At 31.9% G+C, this 19,431-nt stretch overlaps 1 protein-coding gene across 3 annotated transcripts in view; it reads right to left on the reverse strand.

Annotated features, from left to right (window-relative positions):
• Csmd3 (CUB and Sushi multiple domains 3) overlaps nucleotides 1-19,431 on the reverse strand; it is a 1,108,856-nt gene that overhangs the window by 65,594 nt on the left and 1,023,831 nt on the right. For all 3 annotated transcript variants that reach the window (XM_076835404.2, XM_076835403.2, XM_076835402.2), the window contains 5 exons: nucleotides 10,089-10,169; nucleotides 9,472-9,585; nucleotides 3,748-3,936; nucleotides 3,228-3,374; nucleotides 1,023-1,211 (listed from right to left, as the gene is read on the reverse strand). In XM_076835404.2, the coding sequence (XP_076691519.2) occupies nucleotides 1,023-1,211; nucleotides 3,228-3,374; nucleotides 3,748-3,936; nucleotides 9,472-9,585; nucleotides 10,089-10,169 (720 nt within the window). The remainder of the gene's footprint in view (nucleotides 1-1,022; nucleotides 1,212-3,227; nucleotides 3,375-3,747; nucleotides 3,937-9,471; nucleotides 9,586-10,088; nucleotides 10,170-19,431) is intronic.

Below are 19,431 nucleotides of genomic sequence, written 5' to 3' on the forward strand. Positions count from 1 at the left end.
AAAAATTTCAAAGTCTAACGACATTAGTTTTTCTTGAGTAATTGACATTGAACTTGACTATACCTAGCTAGAGACTCAAGTACTCAATTACTTTTTAAAACTAAATCCTACCACGGAGAGAAGGGCAAGAGAGAATAATTAGGAGGGTGCATAGGATCAAAGTATGTTTTACGCAATGTATGAAAATGCCACAAAATCCATTATTTTGGACAATTAATGTGTGTGAATAATTATAATAAAATGGCTTTAAAAACAAGAGCTCATCAAAAGCTTTCAAATGTATAATTTGTTGATTAATATGCTTCTCATGTTTTCTTCTATAGCAAGATACAATGCTCAGGCAGCTCCTTGGTTTTTAACAAAATACAAACGAGAATAAAAACATCCCTGTTGAGTTGCTTAGTTAAAAGCAGTGAAGAAAAAATAACCAAGAAGTTGGTTACGTGTTTCTCCTTTAAATTTGTTTCTCTAAGAGCATAACTGTGTACCCTCTGAGTCAAAATCAGTCTGCAGTGTACTTCCCTTTTCTTATTCTCTATCATCTTTCTAGGGACTCTTCACTAACCCAGCCACCCTTTCTGTTTCCATAATGTTCTGACAACAAAGAAACTTGAATGGTAGATGTATGAGTCAAGGATGTATATATAAGGGGAAAAAGCAGAGACACATACATTTCATGACAAAGAAGAATTATCTATGTGTTTCCTTCCTCTTATATTCTATTTTCATCTTTCGTTTTCAGGAGAGGAGTCCACAATGTGCTTCTGAAAATGTATATTTGGGGGCTGGGGCTGGGGCTCATTGGTAGAGTGCTTGCCTAGCATGTGTGAAGCCCTGGGTTCAACCCTCAGCACCACATAAAAATAAATAAGTAAAATAAAGGTATTGTGTCCAACTACAACTAAAAAATACATATTTTTAAAAAAAAGTATATTTGGGAAATTTTAGTGATTCAAATGAAAAAGTTAAATGAGTTTAATCTTTTGTTGATATTTTATCTACTTGGAGATGTTATACTTCACCTTGACAGGCAGGGACCGGTGCATCCCACGAATGATACCCATAGGAAGACTTTCGGCATACAGCACTGCTTTTCCCAACAAGTCGGAATCCTCGATCACAGGCCCAGCGGACCACACTGTTAAGCTGTCCACCTGTCTGACTGATAATGTATCCATGAGGTGGGGATTCTGGTGTACTGCAGTAGAAAGCTTTTCAAAAGGGGAAAAAGAAAAAAAAACAAACCGTCAGGACTTAATTAATACATCAGAAATAATTTATTGTCTAAAGTTATGAACAACTAAACAATGAACACTAGTACTTAAGTGTAGATCAATTGTCATCTAAGTGGACTGTATTTGTGAACATCATATTATTTTCTAGCCTCTTTTGAAAATAGTCTACCTACACAGCTTTTAGAACACCTAACAATCTCTGGGCTTTCTTTTAATTTGTATTGTCACCTAGCTGTCTTTTATATTAAAATATATTTTCTTAATACTATACAGGTTCAAGAGCCCTACAAATATTTCATTGAATTTTGAAAACTATTTCTGTCATTTGAAGCCCTAAATCTGTAGCTTTGAGAGCAATATTTTAGAGCATGTTGTTTACATGTCACTTTGAATTTATCTCAAGACACCTATATCCCAGTAGGTCATGCATTTCATTTTGGTTGATGTCTAAAAGAGGCCCCCTTATTCCATAATCCTTTTCCCCAATCTATTAAAGAGTGTCCATTCTGTCAAGAGTGCTTACATATGGTGATAAAAATTGCCAATAAAATAAAACTTTTTTCCGTTTCTGAAGTCTGAAATGTCAAAAGATAATGTCAAATAGCTTTTTCATAAATATACTTTTGAGACTATTCAGCCTGACAGGTTCCATTTACCCTTTGAAACTTCAATAAATTTATCTTAAAAAACTGAAACTTTGGGAGTAAATAGTGAGAAGCAGATTGGACTTAGAATATATATGTCATAACCTGTCATTTATAAAGGAAAAAATACATAATTTAATATGTCAAGCTATTCATAGTAGCTAAGAGTAGTATTTTCTTTATATTTATATCATGAAATTAACATAAGAATAAGTCTATAATCTAATGCTTATAATTGTTTAATTTGAATAGCTTCCCTTTATATTGTTATAATCATTTAAAATATAATTAAATGTTCTAACTTTTAAATGCTCTGTCTGGGTACAACCTTAATAAAATGGCATTTATGTATTTCTTATAGTAGAAACATTGATTCAAAAATGAATAATCTTAAGCATGACTCAAGCATATATTTCAATTTTTAATCAGTTTTCCTTTGACTTTAATAGAAATTTATTGCAGGATAAAATGTGTAAATATATTAGTCAGTGATGTTATTGCTAATATTTATAAGACAAATCATTAAATTAAAATCTTACTATCACATCATAATTTTAAAATCAAAGTAATTAGATGAGATTGTTTTATTTATATACTATATGTATATTTGCAAATTTATACAAATTATTGAAATCTGGGGCTATATGTTATTGGACTAAAATTTAAAATTTATTTATGCTTCAGAATTGTATCAGAGTTGTTTGTAAACATTTATAATTGCAATTTTTAGTTGAACTGATTAGCAATGACTCATGACTTGGAAGACACTGGATGCTAAAAAAAAAAAAGATGGCTGGTTGGTTCTGAGGTATTCTGCTATTGAGCCCCCACTATGGACTATGACATGATTTAGGATGGCAATAAAGACAAACAACCTTTGTGTACAGAGGACTATTTATGTATACTTACACAACAATGTAATTATTGGCTTACAGTAAATGGACCTTATAAAAGGAAAGCATATTAAAAGAGTCTTGGCACTCTGATACTAAAAGAAATTTTCAGCCCAAAGCTGTCTAAATATAGAAAGCACTAGTGATTTTTTAAAAAACTTAAATGCTTTCCAATGATGTCTTCACCACTCACTCTTATAATATTCAAGGTATTTCAGTTAAATTTACAACAAATTAACCTATACATTTCATCTTTTAGAAAATCATGAAGGATGTAGAATTATTATCATTATAATATAAAAATTGAAGTACAGATAGGTTACCCAAATTGTTTAGGAAACAGCAATATAGGAGTTGCGATTTTAATACTTCTTATTCAATTGTGTCTATGCTCTTCAACTATAATCACAGTGAGGATGCCAATGAGATTCATACTGAGTATAAGTATCACATACCTATGTATCGTATCCGGAAGCCTTTTTTGTTATTGCCATGGTCTGCTGACCACTGAAGAAATACTTCATGACCATTGCTTGTTATATTAAAAGAAGAAGAATAATCCCCACTGAGAGAAATAAGAACTGGACTTTGAATATTTGGTCCTTCAGAAAGAAAACAATATAATTTAGATATAACTAAATAACTATTTTCTCATTTTATCTTTAGTACTTTATATTTTAAAATAGTATTAAACTGTTCCACAGCCAATCTACTTCATCAGCATAAGTAAAAACAACACAAAACATTTTATTTTAAACATTTTAATTCTATAGTTAAAGCAACTATAGTGTATAGAAGAATATTTGACCTAACTTCAATTTTTATATGCTATAGAATTATTTTAATGTTGATAGTTCCAAAAATATATTTTAGGTAAACGTCACATAGGTAGTTGTTCATCGTAAAGATTTGAATGTAAAATTAGACCATATTAACTAAATTTATGAATGCACAGTAAATATAACCCATGGTTACCATCATACACCTGAAGAACATCAAATTCCTTTTCTGTCTGGAAGAATTCAACAAACATGCTGATATTATAGCCTTTTTCCACTGAAATGCTCCATGCACACATTTGAAGATTTGGGTAACTATCAGGGTATCCAGGACTCAATATGACTCCAGTAGAATCTAGTCGTAATTCATTGGCAGGGCAAAGCACTGTCAAAGGAAAATGTCATTAAATAATGCAAACCTTTTAGAATCTAAGTGAAAAACTGCATCGAATACTGAGTACTCCATTTTCATGTGCAGTAATTATAAAAATGATACCTTAAGCAGTCAGAGAAATGCAAATCAAAACCACCCTAAGATACCATCTCACTCCAGTAAGATTGGCAGCCATTATGAAGTCGAACAATAACAAGTGCTGGCGAGGATGTGGGGAAAAGGGTACTCTTATACATTGCTGGTGGGACTGCAAAATGGTGAGGCCAATATGGAAAGCAGTATGGAGATTCCTGGGAAAGCTGGGAATGGAACCACCATTTGACCCAGCTATTGCCCTTCTCGGACTATTCCCTGAAGACCTCAAAAGAGCGTACTACAGGGATACTGCCACATCGATGTTCATAGCAGCACAATTCACAATAGCTAGACTGTGGAACCAACCCCGATGGCCCTCAATAGATGAATGGATAAAAAAAATGTGGCATTTATACACAATGGAGTACTACGCAGCACTAAGAAATGACAAAATCATGGAATTTGCAGGGAAATGGATGGCACTAGAGCAGATTATGCTAAGTGAAGCTAGCCAATCCCTAAAAAAACAAATGCCAAATGTCTTCTTTGATATAATGAGAGCAACCAAGAACAGAGCAGGGAGGAAGAGCAGGAGGAAAAGATTAACATTAAGCAGAGTCATGAAGTGGGAGGGAAAGGGAGAGAAAAGGGAAATTGCTTGGAAATGGAAGGAGACCCTCATTGTTATACAAAATTACATATAAGAGTTTGTGAGGGGAATGGGAAAAAAATAAGGAGAGAAATGAATTACGGTAGATGGGGTAGAGAGAGAAGATGGGAGGGGAGGGGAGGGGGGATAGTAGAGGATAGGAAAGGTAGCAGAATACAACAGTTACTATTATGGTATTATGTAAAAATGTGGATGTGTAACCCATGTGATTCTGAAATCTTTGTAATGTTTTGAATAACCAATTAAAAAAAAATAAATAAAAATAAAACAAAAAAAAATAAATAAATTATGTGTAAGAAAACACATTAAGCTTATAATTTAAATTATGGAAGAATGACCTAAAAAATACCATTAATTTCTTTTTTTTATTACATAGAAAATGTACTATTTTCACAAACAACAAATTATAGATAACTAAGAGATATTTATTTCCTTCTATTTTTTTTCGTTGTTTGTGGACTTCATGTCTTTATATTATCCCATCTATGCCTTTCTTATGTATGTTTTGCCACTTCCTTCATTTTCCTTACACTTTTACTCTCTCATTTTTAACTCTTCTTTACAGTATTTTTTTTCCCTCTTCTCCTTAAACTTTTACTTTATTTGATTGTTAGAGCCAAAGGGGAAACTGCCCTCTCTGAGTGTTCATTTCAGGAAAAGCCATTTCTGATCTCTGGGAAGTGCTTACACCATGAGGCTTTAACACTAATTTGGGTCACTAGTTACCTTTCAGGTCTTTTTGCTATATCCAGACCTTAAACATAGGCTAATGCACAAGAACTTCTTATTTCATAAACCTTCTGTTTTAATATCAGAACTCCCGAGAATGAACAAATAAATAAATATAGAAGTATATAAATTTTGTTACATTTTGATGAAATAACATAATTATGTTCTAACAGTTTCCAGAGTACAGTAAACTTTACTTGTGACATGAACAGCATTTGAATGTTAGACCAAATAATAAAAACATCTTAAATTTGGACTTGGAATAAGAGTATAATAAAGACGATCAAGGTTCTATTAATTAAGATGTCATTTTATCCTTTCTAAAAATAATTTGAGGTTGTCTATTGTATAATTGCTCAGTATGACCTATATTATTCTGAACTTTTTTTGTAGAAATAAACCTATACATACTAATCAGGATTTAGTTCAATTTAAGGAAAAACTTCCTATTTCTAAGAACAGAGGAAGTGACTATAGCAAATGTCCTATGACGAACAATGCTAAAGAGTTTCTAAACTTAGCCAGGGTGATATTTTGAGTATTCTTACTAATGACACTGAACCAACTGAAGAAATGGGTAAACTAGATAACTTTAGAGGATTCAACAAATTGAAAATATATCCTACCAATTCTTTATTCAATTATTGTACAAGAACTTCCATTTCCTGGGGTTAGATTTCATTGCATCTTCAAGTCATTAGAATATGATCTTAAGAATACTCTGTTTTTCAATGTTTTTTTCAGAAGAGTTAGACTTGGAAAAACCTACTGTAGTTGTTAAATTGTAGGTAAGGTGAAGGAATAAATTGAAATTATATATTCAGAGTTTTTAAGGTGTAAGAAAAATTTAATATTTTGAGTTATAAAGTTTCCAAGAAATACACAAATGAACAATATTAGCAAATAATGAATTATGGAAATATGTGATTACTCCTTGAACATGTTAATAACTTGAAGAGAAAAATAACTTGGAAATCTTGAAGAGAAAACTGGCCCCAGATCTAATTTGCAGATTGTTAAAAACTCTCAATAGAGTAAGTATAGTTGTTATTGTTTATTTGCTTTTTTTTTTTTTTTTTGGTACCGGGAATTTAAACCACCTAGCCACATTCCCAGCCCTATTTTGTATTTTATTTAAAGACAGGGTCTCACTGAGTTGCTTAGTGCCTTGTGGTTGCTGAGGCGGACTTTGAACTCAAGATCCTCCTGCCTAAGCCTCCCAAGCCACTGGAATTATAGGTATGTACCACCACCCAGATGTTTATTTCATTTCTACTTTTACTTCAGTTTCTTTTCCTTAAGTCTAAAATTCTATTATTTGAATATGATTTTGAGATTTAAAAAAAAATAATAATTGAATAATGATATGTGATCATTGTCAGCCTAAAATGAGAACCCAGACTTTTGATTTTCACAAAATGAAAAACAGGTAAAAGATAGACTTAACAGTTAGAAATACAATGGACTATTTGAGTTAAAACCAAGATCTTTAGTGAAAATGTAGTTGTGAAATATTCATATAGGTAGTGTGATCCAATGTGTTTTAGTGTAAGTACACAAATTTACCCTTTGCAAACTATCCAATAAATTGTCAGTAGCCTGATGGCTACCAAGTGAAAGAGTAAATATTTATTGCTTTTAACTATAAGTTAAGCACCGATTATACATTACATCCACTGTCGTAACTTTTAAAAGTTATTTCCAATTTCTTTTCCCATGGTGCAAAGAGTAAAAATAAAGCTTAGAAAGTTCAAAGTGCCCACATTTGCACAGATGTAGCTAGGTCCAGTATTTCTGTCCACCAAATATAATGATTAGATTTTGTTTATTCCAAACTTTTTGAAAGGTATCATATTTAGCCTTGCTTTCCATATGTTAAGTGGAATAAAGAAACTAAAGAGGATTGAGTTGAAAAATAAAAATAATATTGCCTCTTTTAGAAACAGTGAAAAAAGTAAAATAACTTAAAATAGATTAAAAACAATGTAGAATTTTCTAGCAGATTCTAAACAAATGACTTTTAGCAATCTTGTGACTTAACTCAATAAAACAAAAATGTAAGTCACTTTTTTGTTTTTTATTAAGTGTCTGATCAATTAATTAAGAGAGAAATTGCATAGACTTATCCTAAGGGATGACTTAATAATTTTCAGTTCGTATCTGAAGTATTATTATGATACATAAATTTAATTGCCCTTTTTTATTATTAGCCACAGCACACAGAATAATAAGAGGAGTAACTGCTAATCTATAGGAAATTCTTATTTTGGAAATAAGACATTAAGAGATCAGAGAGATGAGGAGTTGTGAAATAGCTAGGTTATCTGTATTTTTTTTTTATTTTAAAATTTTAAAGTTTATCAGATTAACGTCCAGAAATAAAAACAGAAAGTTTTTGGTTTTAAGAATTCACAAAGTAGTTTATATATTGGGTCAGGAAAAAAGTCCTGTTATGTACTTGGTTCATGCCCCTGTGTCTGCCCAAGTTATCTTCCTACATATTCTCTCCTAAAATGTAGAAACTATCATCTACGTATGCATATCTAAATATCTCAATATGAATTATAATCATAAATGGCTAGAGAGTAGTCTTGCATGAAGGAAAAAGTTGAATGAATGACATCCACATATGCACAATGATAAGTTATAGACTTCAGAATATCAAACCAACTTTGAGATGTTCTGTTATCACTAAGATCATGAGAAGTTCTAATACTGAATCTAGTTTATACTTCTCAAATCTATCTTTCTTTTTGCTACTTTAAAAACCTCCTGTGAAAATGCATCATCTCTCTTTGCTTCCTGGACAGCAATAAATGAAGCAGCACTACTTTGCCATGCCCTTCCATCATCATGCCTGCACCATGCCCAGAGCAGTGGATCCAGCCCACCTTGGACTGAATCTCTGAAACCTTGAGTCAAAATTAAACATTCTCTCTTCTAAAACAAACAAACAAACAAACAAACCCTTCATGTAAACAAATCTTCATGTAAGGACTCCTATTAGGCAGAAAATCAAATTATATTTTCTATTTATAGCATGTTTATAGCAATAAACAGAATGTTTGCTTTAGATTTATGCAATACTTAAGATACTGCAATAGTAAAGATCTCCATACACTGAGAAATAAACTCCAATGAAGGAAATAATTCAAGAAAATCTGGAAAATACTGAAACAATAAAATCTGGTTTTATTAAAATTAGCCAACATTTATTATTGGTTTCTGTATGTTAGGCACTGCCCATGCTAGATAAATCATCAATAAATGATTACTGAATATCATGATTCTAAATATCATTCAAGGTCTATCATTCACTTGGCCTTGTAACAAAGTGAATTAATTTCTTGAAATCCATGATCCTCTCCCACCTGTATTTTTATGTGTTTATCAGCCATTTAGATCACCCTTTCTCTAGGTTTGTTCCACCAGAATAAATTTCATTGATGATTTAGAACTTGGGAAACAATGCCTCTGTCAAGCTTTCCCTGAATCACAAATAGTTAAAGATTATGATTCCATATCCTCCAGGTCAATTCCTAAACATAGTATTGGATTGCCATATCTTTATTCTGTGATGGCTTCATAACAAGGACCACTTAAAACTTGTGGTTGGTTTATAGGTAGTTTTTTTTTTTCCCCTCAGATCTTCCTACTTAATAGATGGGCAATAAAATTTAATCTAGTAGTTAAAATAAATTTTTCTCCAAACAAAAGCAATCAACATTAGAGGCTTTATTTAAAGTGATTTCCTTTGGATTTTACCTTCATTTCCATCCCTTACAGCAAAACTAATTTAAATAAGTTGAACTGACTTGGCTGATAGGCTAAACTTAAAAAATCTTTAAAGTAATACAAAGAATAAAAGTAATTTAAACCTAAATCTGAGAAATAATGGAATAAATATATACATATATATATACACATATATATGAGTTGTATACTTCATAATAGTATTGCCAGTTAAATATGTATCATTAACATAAAATAGAATTTTACCCTTACTGAACAAAGAACAATATTTGGAAATAATTAAATGTAAAAATCATTACCTTGACAAACTGGAGGTGCCCCATCCATCTGCAGTCGCTCTCCTAATCTACATGTCAGAATTGCATTTCCAACTAATGTAAATCCTGGAAGACACTGGTACCTGATAATATCACCTATTGGAAAAGAAAAAAAAGAGAGAGAGAGGACAAGAAGTTCAAATAAGCAAGAAGACAATAGAAAAAAAAAAGAATAGATATTTTGAATTTAAAAGCAGAGAATAATTTTCTTTTAGTCATTTTCAATCAGTATCAAAATTTCTACCAGTTAATAGATATTCATTTTATGGACTTAGGCTTAGGCCTGAACTCACAGAATTTAAGACTGCAGTGTCAGAAGACAGCAAAATAACAGTTTGTGAAGAAGCACCAAAATACCATTGATTATATGGCCACAATTCCAACACTGTTTACTAATAATGCACATCCTGTAACAGCAGAATTTTTACATCTTGTTCAGTATTTCCTCTTGTGACCATTCTCTCCTCTTAAGAATTATGAACTATTTCTCACCACCCCAAAAAACAAGGTCTAAAACCAAGCTGCTACTGTTCTTTTTGTTAAAGCAAATATCTCTGCTAACAATACATTTTCTCTGAAAGTAATTTAACAAACTTTACCTATTTCAAATTCATCATCTTCAGTCAAAATTTCAGCATTGGGTACGGGTGGTGGAGGTTGGCACACTCTTAGTTGATAAGCTATAAAAATAGACAATGTGTTTATTCTTCATCTGAGTAGCTACATATACTCACATATGTGGGAAAAAAAGAAAATTATATAATATTATTATGAGAATAAAAATGTGGTAGAATTTATCAAGTTTTTACTATTTCTTTATTTTAAAAATAACTACAACACCGAGAGAAAACAACCCATTTCTGAGATATTCAAATATTTTCCTCAAGTAAAGCTTGCTTTTTACTCCTTATTTCTTACCCTCAATCAGTCCTTTTCGTTATGTGGTTCATAACATTTTGTTTTATTTCTTCTTGACATCACAATTTGGAAATATGTACTCTACGTTAGTTTCCCTGCTCAATGCCTATCTTCTCTAAAGTTCCTCACAGAATGCTCTGTACTGGCATGCAGTAATAATTGAAAACAAGCATTCAGTGTTCACTTTAGGCCAAAGAATGTTGTAAACACCTTATTTATATTAACCCAATTGGTTGGGCACCATGGCGCACGCCTGTAATCCCAGTGGCTCAGGAGGCTAAGACAGAGGATCACAAGTTCAAAGCCAATTTAGCAAAAGCGAGGTGCTAAGTAACTCAGTGAGACCATTTCTCTAAATAAAATACAAAATAGGGTTGGGGATGTGGCTCAGTGGTTGAGTGCCCCTGAGTTCAATTCCAAGTATGCACCCGCCAAAAAAAAATTATATATATGTATGTATGTATGTATATATACCAAAATGATCCTCACAAAAGTTATTTCAGTATTTAATTTATATAACCATTTCTATAACTTTCTTCACCTTATAAAAATCTATTAAAGAGAGGTAAGAATTTGCCCCAAATCGTACAGCTATAATGTTGCATAGCTAGGGTTTGAACCTTGATATCCTAACTCCAGAGCCTTATTCATTATGCTGTATTAGAATATTTATGGGATACCTGTTTGTTGAATATCTTGTTTCTGATAATCTTTATCACTTGAACTGGTCATCCAATTTAATTAGAATTGGCATAATTTAAAGGTCACAAGAAAGAATCTCCATGGATATAAACATCATTCTTTTCAGCCCCAAATGATAACTAAAATCAATAACATATTTTTTTTTGTTTAATTAAAGCCTGGTTTCTCTAAGAGTCTATTAAAAATGTACTAAACCTCTTTTTAATTTAAGAAATATGTTTTGCTCTATTACAACATGACACAAATGAGAAATTTGTTAAATTTCATTGCTGAAACTTAGAAGTTGTTTTTGTACCTCAATGTGCAGATGAAGAGAATGAGACCTACTGGACACAGTAACACAGACAAGATCACACAATTAGTACAGGGACTAGTCAGACTCAAGTCTATCTCCTCTAACTTCAAAGGCCATATCTTTGATATTACTCCTATTACAAGAGTATTATTAGGAGTTTTGAGGTGCATCAACTAGAAAAGTTAAGAAAAACACCTACAAAAAAATAACCATTTGACAATATTAATTTTTCCTATCTGAGGGCATGGGAGATCTTTTCGTCCTCTAATATCTTCTAATTTCTTTCTTTAATGTTCTGTAGTTTTCATTGTAGAGGATTTTCACCTCTTTGTAAAATTGATTCCCAATTATTATTTTTTTTTGAGGCTAATGTGAATAGGGTAGTTTTCCTAATTTCTCTTTCAGAGGATTCATCACTGATTTATAGAAATGAATTTGAATTATGGGTATTGATTTTATATTTCGCTACTTTGCTGAATTCATTTATCAATGCTAGAAGTTTTCTGGGAGGTTTTTGGATCCTCTAAGTACAGAATCATGTTGTCAGCAAATAATGATATTTTGAGCTCTTCTTTTCCTATCTGTATCCCTTTAATTTCTTTCCTTTGTCTAATTGCTCTAGCTAGATTTTCAAGGACTCTATTGAATATAAGTGGCAAAAGAGAGCATCCCTGTCTTGTTCCAGTTTTTAGAGGAAATGCTTCTAATTTTTCTCCAATTAGAATAATATTGACCTTGGGTTTAGCATAGATAGCTTTTACAATGTTGAGGTATGTTCCTACTATCTCTAATTTTTCTAGTGTTTTTAACATGAAAGAGTGCTGTATTGTCAAAATGGCCATAATACCCAAAGTTCTATACAGATTTAATGCAATTCCAATTAAAATTCCAATGTTATTCCTTATACAAATAGAAAAAGGCATCAAGAAATTCATTTGGAAAAAAATAAGAGGCCCAGAACAGCCAAAAAATTTCCTAGCAAGAAGAGTGAAGCAGGGGGCATCACAATATCAGACCTTAAATTATATTAAAAAGCTACAGTAACAAAAACAGCATGGCATTGGCACCAAAAAAGGCAAATAGACAAATGGTACAGAATAGAAGACACAGAGACAAACCCACATAAATAAAGTTATCTCATACTACACAAAGGCACTAAAAAACATACTTTGGGGAAAAAAAAAAAAGCCTCTTCAACAAATGGTTCTGGGAAAATTGAAAATCCATATGCAGCAAAATGAAACTAAACCTCTATCTCTCACCATGCACAAAACTCAACTCAAAGTGGATCAAGGACCTAGGAATGAGACCAGAGAAAATGCACCTAATAGAGGAAAAAGTAGGCCCAAATTTTCATCATGTCGAATTAAGCCCTGACCTCCTTAACATGACTCCTAAAGCTCAAGAAATAAAATCAAGAATCCATAAATGGGATGGATTCAAACTAAGAAGCCTTTTCTCAGCAACAGTAACAATCAATGAGGTAAAGAGAGAGCCTACATTTTGGGAGCAAATTTTTGCCACACGCACATCAGGATGCATTAATCTCCAAGATATATAAAGAATTCAAAAAAACTTAACACCAAAATAGCAAAAAACCCAATCAATAAATGGGCTAAGGAGCTAAATAGACACTTATCAGAAGAAGGTATACATTTGATCAACAAATACATGAAAAATTATTCAACAATCAAGACTACAAACAATTTTAATTGTTGGCAAGGATGTGGAGGAAAAGGCACACTCATACATTGCTAGTGGGACTGCAAATTGGTGCAACCACTATGGAAAGCAGTATGGAGATTCCCTGAAAAATTTGGAATGGACTCACCATTTGACCCAGCTATCCTACTCCTCAGTCTATACCCAAAGGACTTAAAAACCACATATTATAGTATCACAGCCACATTAATGTTTATAGCAGTACAATTCACAATAGCTAAACTGTGGAACCAAACTAGATGCCCTTCAATAGACAATGGATAAAAAAAACTGTGGTATATATACACAATGGAATACTACTCAGCAATAAAAAAGAATAAAATTATGGCTTTTGCAGGTAAATGGATGGAATTGGAGAATATCATGCTAAGCAAAGTAAGCCAATCTCAAAAATCAAAGGCCAAATGTTTTCTTTGATAAGTAGGTGCTGATCTATAATGGGGGTAAGGGTGAAAAACATGGAGGAATTTTTATGGGGCAAAAAAGAGGAAGGGCAGGAAAAGGGGCATGGGACAGAAAAAATGGTGGAATGAGACTGCACATATGGTGCAACATTACATCATGTACAACCAGAGAAATAAAAAGTTGTGCTGCAATTGTGTACAATGAATCAAAATGCATTCAGCTGTTATATATACCTAATTAGAATAAATACATAAATAAATTTTCAAAAAAGAAAATGAGACAAACTTTGAACAATTAGATGTTTCCAGTTCTAAAGGGTAATCATGGGCATAGAGTATTTCAGATAAAAAAAGAAACTGGAACAAAAAACTGAGCAAAAGGACAAGTAATTGATTCATCATCACAGAACAAAAGACCATTTATAAAAGGTTAATTGGCTAATAAACTTCTAGGATAATGAGAACAGAATTTTATTTTTTTCAAAATATAGACAATGAGTGATGAATCAAGGAAAATCTGCTTCAGTTTCCTTTTGTAAATTGTTATCTGACACTCAAAATATCTTCTTCCAGTACTTCAACCTGTTTATAAAAAGAATAATCTCTGTGCAGGGATGTTAATTTACAGATAAACACTCTACACAGAAGGGTTGCCATTAGAGAAATAGGGTTTTATTGGTGATGTAATTAGGTAAATTGAATTCATATTGAATTAGGATAGATTCTTAATCCAATATGGCTGGTATCCTTATTTTAAAAAGAAGAAACACAGAGACAGATACACAGGGGAATTGGCCATGTGATGATAGTACAGAGGTTTAGTGACTCTTGTATAATCTAAGGAATGCCGAAAGTTGCTGCCTACCACCAGAAGCTGGGAGGACACAAGGAAGCATCCACAGATCAGGCTTTCAGGGAGGGTGGAACGGCCACACACTGATTTCAGACATCTAACCTTCAAAATTGGGAAAACATTTCTGTTGGTTTAGGTCACCCAGTTTGTGGTTCTTTGTTCTAGCAGCACTAGGAAACTAATACACCTATATTGTTAAATTTGTCTACTGTGTATTGCTTATGTTCTGTGTCTTTCTGATATAACCTTCCTACATACCAATAAAGTGATGAAAAAAAATCAAGACAGTATTCATGTGGAATCCACTGTTCACAAAGAACACTCTAAGACACTTTACATGATTTACTCATTAATCACTAAAATTAGCCGTGTCAAGATATGTGTAAATATACCCATGCTGTAAGAAGCAATACTAAATTTCACAATGATGCTTAGAATAAGGCCAGACACACATCATTTCAAAGGGATAGCACCTTCCCTCTTTGGCAAATATTGAGAGCAATATGACTGCTATGAGGATTCTTGTAGCCCTACACATACAATTTCACTATGATGTGACCTTCCTCACAAACATAATGCTATTCAAAGCACCCATCTGACTTTCCAGAATATATCACAATATTTGTTTTTGTTCCTAGTCTAAACTAGATATGTTTTTAATTTACCAAGATCATTGTTTTCTACTGATGCACCCTATACTGTAATATAAACCCATGAACTTAGCAACATATTTTATAGTTACATGTAACAAATGAATGTTCTGTGATTTTAATACTATGAGGAGAATGCTCTAGATACCATGCTCAAAAAATACAAATTAATAACTAATTAGGACAATGTCTTATCCTGTATAAAATAAATGCCTTGGTTACTTTAGAAGAATATAAATAGGTCTGGTACAAATATACCCAATGTTGTATGGGTCACAACCCATAGACTGCTTGAACTGGATGCTACCTTAAAATTGTGTATTCTAATATTTTTGTTTAGGGATGGGTGAGAGGGAGAAGGTGACATAGAGAAGTAACAGTAGAGAAGGACACACAACCTGTTACTGGCAGAACTGAAATTGTTAAATAGTATAAACTATGTCATCTAAATTTTATGAGCATATATCTAGTCTATGCTTTTCATGCTTTGTTCTATTTAGAAAGTTACACAATTATGACCAGTAATAGAAAAGCTACACAAAATATGTTATAGTTTTAAAATACACATTGATCTAAATCTGTGTTCTTTATAAATGAATAATTTTATTTGACATTTAGTTTTAAAACATTATTTACTCTTTAACAACAATGTGAGGACATTGCATTTTATGTGTCAGTATCTTTTGAGGATGGCTATTATTTGAATAAGTGCCCTGTGTGCTCACATGTGCATAGATATCTGGTTCCCAATCCAACAAATTTCCTGAAATTGCTTTAGAATTTGATTCTGGCAAAATTTTTTGGTTATTTTTAATTTCCTATTTTCTTTGCAATGAAACATCCAACCCAATTTCAGAAAAGAATGCTGCATTTATCTATTTCTATTCAACTGAGCTATTAAAAGCTGCTTAAAAAAAGACAAAACAGAACACTGGCAAATTGCCATTCTTTCTCCAAACCAAAAAAGCACATAACCTTTCTGCCAAGTAAGGATATAATATCTCTCATAGAAAACAGAAATATCATTTTACATTCCTAGTAAACTTTGAGTCCTGTATAAGACCCAGTGTACTTCAGTAGTGACCCAGATTGATTAAAGTATGATAATATCCTGATTTGGGGAAGAAAAACATTCATAATTAGATGTTCAATTATGTAATTTTGTCAGCATTATTTCAAAAGTTATCTAAAATAAATTTAAGCTGTTTCACTTGAAAGCAGAATTTAGATTAATTCAATAAATTCTGTCCAATTTCTAAGGAAAAGGGAAAAATTATAAACAATGTATTTTTTTTTTAATTTTGGAGAAAATTGGCTAGTGTGCTGACATGACCAGAGGTACATTTTAGTAATGCTTAAATTATTTACAAATATCACTTTGCATCATTAATATCTATAATCAGCTTATTTTCTGAATATATAAGAACAAATATTACAAATCAAGAGCAATGATGATGCTTGGACTTAAAAATAGATGGAGAAAATCTCCACTATGAGATGTGAACCAGTAAGAAGTCATTTTTGGCATTTCCCAAGAAAAGGAATCGTGGAAGCTATTGGAAAACAAAGCTATTGGTAAACATCAGAATTGTCATAGAAAAATTCCAATATCTATTGCATGAATTGGTTGCATTATATACAAATAACTAATTAAAGGGATCTTCTCTTAGTCCAAAACTTTTTAGAACTGAAAAGTAATCAGGACAGGACTCTCCTCTATAAGGGTGAGTTACCTTCCACATTAGTAGATAACAGAGGACAGTTAACAGCCACTATTTGTTCTTAGTCAATCTCTATTTTCCTTTTTCTGTTCATTACCATAGCTTGGTTGATTTTTATTATAAAGTAATATGTTAGAATTATCTTTAATTATAACTTCAGTATATATTTTCAGACTCTTAAAGAGAAAACAGCATCTTGTATTTCCTGTCAGCTTAGAGTTGACTTGGCTCTGACTCATTGACCATGGTCTTCTATTAAAGATAAATAATTGCACTAAAAACTAAAATCAGATAAGGTAACTCTATGACTGTTGGAAGAAGTTAAAAATGAGACATTTCTGTAATCATTACTTAAAAACTAGAACACTGTTCAGACCACAAAATGACTAGGATCCTTCCATGTCAGCTAATATGAGTAAATATTGCTTCCATACCCATTATATAATTGATTCCACTCCTTCCACCTTATAGAAAAAAATATTAAGATGGATAATAATAAAAATGCTCAAACACTCTGACAGAAGAAAAGGTATGCTTTTTTAAACATTTGCTCAAAACCACATTACCCAGGTCAAATCCTACTACATTAACTCCTAAACCTTTTTGCTAGGATGCCTCAGGGTCTTTATGGTATGTTCATTTACTCCTTACAATGACAACTTTAAGGAAAGCTCTGCTCTTGATTCTTTGAAAGAGAAGGAGGGTAAGGTATTGAAGAAAATAAAATACAATACCTTATCAATTGGTATGCAAATAAACAAAAAGTGAGCAATTTTAACCTGACTTTCAGTCACTTTTTTAGTCATAAAATTATTTAAATAATAATAGATGGCATTATCTTTTCCTCATAAACTCTTTTCCTCAAACAGCTTCATCAGTTTGGATTTTTAACACCACTAATACATTTTACACACACATCATTTAATGTATGTCCATACTTCTTCTGTTCTCTGAACATCAAACAATGAAAGGCAATGGGAGAGGGAAGAGGGGAGGGAAAGGGGAAGTTCTGAGTACTGAACAATGAAGTTCTGAGGACATCAAACAATGAAACCCTTTGAGCACAGTGTTCTATATTGAAATCTGAAAGGAAGTCAGGTCTTTAGATTGTGTGAGAAAAGGGGTCACATCTTAAAAAGTAATTGTGATTTATATTTTATGCAAAATCTGTCCTCATTTGCAGCAGTCTCTTTAAGGTTAAGATTTTGCAGAGTTAAATATACTGTTCCCAAATATAACATTTATTGTAAAAATAACATAAGCTTAAAAGATGACCTAAAAGATATTACAGACCTTTTATATACAGTACTTGAAAATAATGAGTCATCATTATGTTCTGTATTAGTAACATAAGTTACTAATACAGAACAATGAAGAATACAAATTACTGAATGATATTATAGTAGTCCCACTTATCAATGGGAGATACGACCTAACATCCCCTTAGTAGATGCCTGAAACCATATATAATAGAAAGTCCTATAAATATGTTTTTCCTATAAGCATATACCTATGATAATTTTTTTTCACAAACTAGGCAGAGTAAGACATTATCAAGATTAACTAAAAATAAAAGAACAATTATGAATTTATATTGTTATAAAATTTTCCTACACCTAGGAGAGCCAAAAACCTCCACCAAAAGTTTGCTATAGCTAGTAAACAAATTCAACAAAGTAGCAGGTTACAATATCAGCATAAAAAAAACCAATAGTTTTCCTGAAAACTAAAAATAAATTTGCTGAAAAATAAAGCTGAAAAACAATTCCATTTACAATAAACTCAACAAAGTAAAACAATAAAATACTAGGAATAAATCTAACCAAGGAGGTGAAAGAACTATTTAATGAAGAAAACTATACAACATTGAAGAAATCAATTGAAGAGGACCCCAGAGGATGGAAAGACATCCCATTTTCATGGTTAGGCAGAATTAATGTTGCTTAAAATGACCATACTATCAAAAGCAATATACAGATTCAACGCAATACTCATCAAAATGACATTCTTTACAAAAAAAAAAAAAAAAAACAGTCTTAAAATTCATTTGGAAGAATAGAGGACCCAGAATAGCCAAAGCAATTCTAAGCCAAAAACTGAATGCTAGAGGCATCATAATACCTGATTTTAAATTATAAATATAATAAACTGCATTGAATAATAAATGGCATTATCTTTTCCTCATAAACATATACCAATGGTACAAAATAGAGCACACAAAGACAAACCCAGACATCTACAGTCATTTGATCCTTGACAAAGATGCCAAAAACATAAGTTGGAGAAAAGACAATCTTTTTATGAAATGGCTGGGAAAGCTGGTATTCCATAAGTAGAAGAATGAAACTTGAGCCTTTATCTCTCATTCTGCACAAAACTCAACTTTAGAAGGATCAAAAAGACCTAGGAATTAGACCAAAAATTATGAAACTCCTAAGAAAATGTAGGATCAGTACTCCAGCAAATCATCCTAGGCAATGACTTTCTCAATAGGACCTCTAAAGCTCAGGAAATAATTCCAAGAGTTAATAAACAGAATGGCAACAAATTAAAAAGCTTCTGCACAGCAAAGGAAACAATTAGGAATGTGAAAAGAAAACATACAGAATGTAAGAAAACATTTGCCAGTTATTCTTCTGACAGATAATTAATATCCAGAATATTAAAGAACTAAAAA

This window comes from Callospermophilus lateralis, chromosome 16 (genome assembly GCF_048772815.1).
Source record: "Callospermophilus lateralis isolate mCalLat2 chromosome 16, mCalLat2.hap1, whole genome shotgun sequence".
In the NCBI taxonomy this organism is placed as follows: Eukaryota; Metazoa; Chordata; class Mammalia; order Rodentia; family Sciuridae; genus Callospermophilus; species Callospermophilus lateralis.